The 7,500-nt window shown below is 42.0% G+C and overlaps 1 protein-coding gene across 1 annotated transcript; it reads right to left on the reverse strand.

Moving 5' to 3' along the window:
* Positions 1-4,486: 4,486 nt before the first annotated feature.
* Positions 4,487-6,334, reverse strand: LOC138005831 (uncharacterized). The gene has a single exon (XM_068852008.1). The coding sequence runs from the start codon at positions 6,332-6,334 to the stop codon at positions 4,487-4,489; it is 1,848 nt and encodes a 615-aa protein (XP_068708109.1).
* Positions 6,335-7,500: the final 1,166 nt, after the last annotated feature.

The raw sequence follows: 7,500 nt of genomic DNA on the forward strand, positions 1-7,500 counted from the left end.
TCTATCTACTTTCAGTTTTTGACGCCTCCTTTGTCGGCAAAAAGCTATCGCTTTCATAGACCACCGAAGCAACTTCCGAAGAAAATGGTACGGATCAGCTCTTTGTTTTCAAATGCGAGTCACCATGCCAACAATCGTTAGATGAGATCACGCGCGAGATAGCAGCAACACGCGACAAAGTGACTGATGCAAAAAGAGATCTCGTCTCGAGCGGGGTCTCGAGATTGTTCCACAAGCGTTTATTTTAATTTGTCGGACTAACACTATGAAGTTGTTAGTCACAACTGATATGGGAAAACGTTAATCAAAAGTTAGTGTAGAACGAATGCCAACAATGTGTATGCTTTTGAAAAACAAAGCGGCCACTTGAATTGGCAATTGTACCAACTGTCAATCAAGATTAAAATGCTCCCTAGGAATTCAAAAATGGAGTCCTCTTTAGGCCTTGTCCATGCTCGCACGAATTACAGGAACAAGCCGTAGAGTGTGTTTCGTAACCATGTCTAGCATCTGTTCGTAAGTAGCGACATGTGCGGAGTTCTTCCATCGCCGTCGTTTTGTTCTTCGGGTCGGAATCCGATCTTTCACTCGTTAGTAAAAACTCCAAAGGGTCTTTTCCTGCGAAGCTCGACGCTCTTGTTCGGGATAGTGTCCCTATGTTCCATGAATGAAGAACTTCATTCATAGTCACTTTAGGCAACTCTAACTCTCGAACACGGTCATCTATACTTACATCGCGTGACTCCTCAGTGCTCGTTAAGCGCGTGGAGGGCGAACAATTCAGACTGATTTTGCGTGGAGTCCTCGCAGCTCTCTCTGTCGCTAGTCCTTTCGGTTTCAGTGCGCTTTGATTCGCTATTGTCCTTCCTGCCTCAGAAGTAGATCCTTCAGTTACTTTTTCTCGCGATGAACCAAGTGAAACTGGCCTTGCTCGATCTCCATGACGCTCATCGTTATGAACTTGCAGCCGGGCATGATTCACCAAAGGGAACGGATAAAAGGTTTTAAATTTCATCCTCTTTTTTTCACTATCCTTCAGGTTACTGACGCTTTTGATGCTCACAGAATGTCCCGATGGTCTTTCCTTTGGATTGATTTTTGTCGAACGCACTCCAAGAACCGCGGGCATTCTAAGTCCGGGCGAAGCGTGCATGTTCCCGTCATGTTTCTGTCCCGGCGACCCACTCGATTCTTTATCGCGCGTTTTTGTTAAAGTCGATTTACCATCGCGGCCCTGAGCACGCGAAGGCCGAGATGATATCAGATGCTTCTTCACTTTTGCTTGACTTCCCGACATGTTCTCAGAAAACCGCCAAACGTGATAGTATTCCCGCTTACTATTCCACGGTACAAGACCGCAGCGCGTTGTGGTGATGACGACGTGCCTTGTTCTATCATCATGATATCACGGAACTGCTTTGTTTTGACACCTAATGACCCATGATGTGTAAATAAGATGGATCATATCGTTTGATATCTTATTTCACAGTTGGACAAACAACTTTGTTTCCAGCTTCTTGAGTTACATCTCTTTTTGTGGTTCACTAAGCAGGGCTATTTTTTACGGAAAGAAAATAGTTGTTTCCTTTGCTTTACTTGGCGATGTTACAGAGATCAGTGGCTTTATCCTAACTGCGTTACAAATCGCGTTCGCTGGTAACAACACTCTAAGCTTTCTCGAATGCGACAACGTCTGTTTTCCGTCTTAGCGACTTCAGTGTTAAACCTGTCTCTGTTTTACTTTAGATTAGAGAAAAAAATTTAGAGGAAATGTTCTAAACTGACAAGAATTCTATTTTACTTGGTTTCTGGAATAATTCTTAACTGTATTGCCTTATAAAGCTCGCAGACATGAAGCTCATCTTTGTCTTGTCAACAAACCTTAGGATCATTCAAGTATCAAGTCACTATCAAATATTGACACTCACGTTATGGCAAAGTAATAACTTGAAATAGTCTTACATTATATTAATTGCAGTCGTTGAGGTGTAAAATTAAAACAAGGAAAACCTATTTGCGCTTTTATGTGAGTGTCAATACTTTGTACATTATAATTATTTTGTACCAAAACACGATAGATTTCAAGGCTACTGGCGTCACAACCAATCTCGTTCCCAGGGCCTTTCATCTCCCCACTGTGAAGGTTGCGTCATCACGTTTTCAAAAAACTGAAGGCTCCAAAGCTGCAACAGAAACCATGGAAAGGGAGCTGTTGCTATGGGTGCCTTGAAAACGTCATTGTCGTGTCCCCGTCTCAAGTGAGGCAGGTTTGAGATTATCTCTATGAACCGCAAGTTCAAATCATAGAACATTAAAAGCAAACAACAAACCTGGGGTGGCCATCACGCTACGCATGCGCACAACCATTTCACCTGATGGACAAATGTTTCGATCTTGTTAGGCTTCGTCGTGGCTTAGCTGTTATGATTGGTTGTCATTGGTCGCTATCATGTGACCACGTTGTGTTATAATTTGATGTTATGTAAAATGACTTGGACTCGGGAACTTGAAACGCTTGTGTACCTGTGTCTCTTATAGTCATAACAATAGCCAACTTACCACACCGGGTTTGGTGTCATGCTGTGTTCCCCTTGCCCACACTTATAAAAAGTCTATGAAATGAGAATCATCAAGGGTCTTCCCTTGTCATGGAATGGCAGAATTACCCAGAATTTTTTTTGGGCATGAACGAGGCAACTTGAGAAGCGCGCCCCCGCCGGAGAAAAAGTAAGAAGAAAATTTCTAGTCATATACTAAGGAGTAGCCCTAGGCCCAGTTGTTCAAACGATGGATAGCGCTATCCGCGCCGGATAAATCACTATCCAGTGGACAGAGCGACTTTCAATTGAGTGTCGTAAAACCAAAACCAAAGTAATTACTTTAGCCAATCAGAAAGGACGGAGACAATCTGGCAAACCATGCAATCAAAACTTGAAGTAATTACACGTAGCCGACACAAAGCGCGGGAAAATGTGCGCGCGCAAGCCACGATTGGTTTTGGTTTCACTTCTGATCGGTTGAAAAAGTGGCGCGAGAACTTTGAACCAATCACTGAGTGAGCTAATCATAAACCAAAGCAATTTGCTAATTACTTTTGACACTCAATTGAAAACCACTCTAAGTCATAGAGCGGTTTTCAATTGAGTGTCGAAAGTAATTAGCGAATTACTTTGGTTTTGAATCTACTTCACTCAGTGATTGGTTCAAAGTTTTCGCGCCACTTTTTCAACCAATCAGAAGTGAAACCAAAACCAATTGTGGCTTGCGCGTGCACATTTTCCCGCCTTTTGTGTCGGCTACGTGTAATTACTTCGAGTTTTGATTGGTTTACTGGATTGTCTCCGTCCTTTTTGATTGGTTAAAGTAATTACTATGGTTTTGGTTTTACGACACTCATTTGAAAACCGCTCTAGTAAAACCAATTGCGCTATCCAATGGATAGTAAATTTATCCGGTGGATAGCGTTATCCACCTTTTGAAGAGCTGAGGCCTGGTGCGGTGCTGTTAACGTAGACTTTCGATTTCTGAACAAGTTTTTATCGTAGAAAATTGGCGACAAAGTAGTACCGGTACATTTTTGGTGTTGTTCTCGTAGCAAAAAACTGGCTTTTCGTGCTTTCTTGTCAAAAGAACGGTACATGTGTCATGTAGTGGAAATCAAGGCTCATCGTCGGGATTTCAGACTGTGACAACTGTCATACCAATTGCAATCAGTCGGTGCTATGAACACAGTATCACAACGTTTTGACTTTAGCTTAACTAGAAGCAAATATTGAAAGTAGTATCGGTATTTTCAACAAATATATGCGATGTTGGTACGCAAGGGGTTAATGCTCAGTGAGTTCAAAGAAATTTCTTCATGACGCCAAAGAAAGGAAGAGATTTCTTCAAATTGCGAGCTGAAACGCTCAGAGGCGAGGAGCCTTTTCTCGCAAAGATCCTAATCCCGGAATGTTTTTTTTTACGAGAGATTTAGTATGCCGCTTGCAGAAAACGGCAGACGTACGGCTGAAATGTGACTTTTCCCAAAATGAAAGAACGGCTTGTTCAGCTCATGCATATTTTGCTTCTCGTCCACACTGTGATGTTGAGCAACGTCCTCAAAGACAAACAAGTTGGAATAAGAATTTCATGCTTTTATGAAAAGCAGCAACCTGTCGTTTACCATTTTCCGTTTCTCGCAAACGCGTTGCTAAATCAGTGCTTGCCTTATAGGAGCCCAAGCGCATTCGACTCGTGCTCAACATAACTGATTGGACTGAACTGCTCAGTCTGTGATAGGATGCATGCCTTTTTGAAATTCATTGTTTTAACATGGCAAAGGTCAAAGTGTTTCAAAAAGTTAGTAATTTTTATTCATCAATTAATGATAATTATATCACATTAGTGACTTCTTTGCATATACATTGCGAGCCTGTGTAGTCGTCGTAAACAACTGAGCTAATATTTGATCGCGAAAATTGATTGTCGCTGGTTTCATTTTACTTCATTTCGAATTCATTTTCCTTTTCTTCTCAGTTACCACTGAATCTCGAATGTATCTACAACCCCTCACGGTTTCCATATTAGTTTGAGAGTCATGATCTCCGTGAGAATTGACAACCGTTCGAACTACGTTCCAATGTCTGCGATCTGTCTGCCACCTTTCCATGACTTGTTCCATTGAAATATATGGTAAACGCTCGCTACATTTATCGAGCTCCTTTTCTGCCTGGTCTATGATAATCTGAGAGGTAGTTTGTAGAATGCTTCTGCTTTGAGCTTTATTACGGATGCGTGCCATTGGCTGCGCAGCCGCAAGGTATAATTTGCGCTCATCTCGCGGAGACACTGGCGAAACGTTACCAGTCATCTCGACGGTTGGCTGCTGACGAAAAGAGGTGAAGTTGCGGAAGCGTTGTGATTGACTGCTTATGCTCAGGTCGCTCTTAATGTCATTTACTTCTGCCTCCGATGCAAGTTTGCGAGGATCAATATCATTCCATGTCTCCCCAATCTTATGTGCATTTAACGGACTTGGCACACCAACTCTCTTTTTATTCACATCGTCCTCTTCGCTGGCCACAAGCTTACCGATATTACCGTCGGACTTGTTCGGAGAGGGCGTCAACCTTTGAGGCGTAGTGGGTCTTGAGAGGCGATCCGCAAACTGGGCATCCAAGCTCGACCCCTGATCGCTCTGGGACCTAGGTCGTAAAGGAAGACGATTCTCCGAATTGATGTTCACAAATAATGAATTTGGAGTGCCTTTTGCAACAGAAGATGAAATTCGCATTCTCTCGATGGGGCTTGTGTTCGGAATCACTCCTACCTCCTTCAGAATAGATACACCATTCTCTGACTTTTCCCGTGTTCTAAAGACAACATCTCTTAGAGACTTTCGCGGGAATCTCATTGCTTTCGATCTGCTATTATCGGTTCGACGATCATCTGTGTTTTTCGATCGAAAATCTTCGTCTGACGACAACTTTTCGTCGGACGCTCGGTCATTTTCGTGAAATGATCGTGTCCTACTCAATGGCGCGAGATTTTTCCCAGAGCTGGTTTCAAGCGATAAATCAATGCGCTTAGGTTTATTTTTTCTGTTCTTGATGTTTGTCTTCTGGTCTCCTTTTACAGCGATATTGTTCTGTGCATTAACAGGTGCGATGTTATTCCTCCTATTGAATGATTCTGAATTGTCCGAGAACTCACTACTATCGTTATCTTCACCAAGAACTGAACAAACGGTATTTCTTCTTCGACCTGGAAAACGACTTGATGAAAGCCGGGAATCACCCATGTCCTGGGAAGACGATCTAGACATAGTTTCTGTGACACCCGCTGTAAGCTGAACGCTCTCATCACCCACATCTACTCCTTCTTTTCTTTTATCCAGTTTTCTTTGTTCAATTCCTTTTATGATCCGCGAAGAAATAATTGATCCGTTAGATGATTTTATCCTGGACTTCCTTTTCTTCATATCTTCGCTGTCGCTTCTATGATCGTAAACAGTCTCATCTCCGGATTGCAAAGCAAAATTTCTGCTTAAAAAATCTTCATCAATACTGCTATAATCTGAGAAATCTTTTTCTTCTTCACTGTTGCGAACTAAAGCTGACGTCTTCGTTGCCTCTTCGTTCATTGATTGATCAGTTCTCTTCACTTCTTTCCAGGTGGGCTTCTCCGACTGCTGATTATTTGTCTCGTCATCAAAACATGTCACCTGGATCACCGGCGCTGAACTCCATGAGTTTGGTGTCTTCATGCGTCCTTTGTTAACCCGCTCACTGATAATAGTCATCTGCTCCAAAACCTTACTAAATTGAGGTGAGTTTAACATGATGTTTGACATGACGTTTGATGTAATTCCTCTGGCCCGCAAAATGTACCGAGCACTCTTTTTCGTTTAATTCACCACTGGGTCGCTTGTTTTCGCAACGTAATACGGTTGAACAAAACGTTTGCCTTGTCAAGTTCAGCGCATGACGCATGGATTTTATTTTGAGGGCAAATAGTCGTGGAAACAACAAAGCATGAAAATGCTTCATTAGGCCAATTATTTCACTAAGTGAACTCTGAACAAAAGTTACTAGGGTGTATTATACGCGGGAAAGCCAATACAACAAAGTAGCCTTTATGAGCAGAAATAACAATGAAAGATGAATGCGACACGGATGAGGGACATAGTCAAGCGTTATGCAGAATTAATTGAGACTGCCTGCGAGTGACTGCCGCAAGATTTGTTTCGTCATCTATATACAAATCAGTTGTTGCAATGGCAAGTTCTAAAAAGGGTGGGAGGTTTGAGCCAATGACCATTTCCAAATTGAAGAAGTCATTATCGCCTGCCAAGCAAGGCACCTGCAACAACTTAGGACTTGGTTTGTTTTAGAAGCTATAAAGATTACTATCAAGTACTCTCGCATTCAAAGAAATGAAAGAAAAATGGCGGTAGCTATTTATTCTATTCTTTGATATCTATTTCGGTACACTTCGAAAATAAAAGGCTATAACAAGAATTCTGTTTGTTGTATAAAATCTCAGGTAATTAAAACCGGAAAGCGAAAACATGTTCACTCGAAATGAATTTCGAAGTTCAATTGAAAGGATTAGCACTCCTGATTTATAGCACGTACGCTACCTCTTATCCACACTATTCAAATTTTAGGCTCTTAACACTCCATTCTTTTCTTCCCTGAACAAAGCCAAAAACGAGAAAATACAGACACCAAACGCTTGCACCCCTTGTAGGCTTACAAATTTTTTATTTGTTCCCCGCACGAGAGAATATCCAATTCCTTTCGATTCTCAGAGCTCACGTTCACGTGACACGTGAGTGCTTCACAAATCCTTCGCACGCAGTTTTCATTTGTCGGACAATTAGTTGTAGGGCAAGCGTCTATTTTTGAACATCTCAAAATGAAATTCAATCAGCCAGCAAAATTGCTAAACTGGGAAACCACGTCCCCTCCCCTTTTATGTGTTACTCGAAGACAGCTGAATTCATAGCGATACCAC

The sequence above is a fragment of the Montipora foliosa genome, chromosome 6, assembly GCF_036669935.1.
Source record: "Montipora foliosa isolate CH-2021 chromosome 6, ASM3666993v2, whole genome shotgun sequence".
Lineage (NCBI taxonomy): Eukaryota > Metazoa > Cnidaria > Anthozoa > Scleractinia > Acroporidae > Montipora > Montipora foliosa.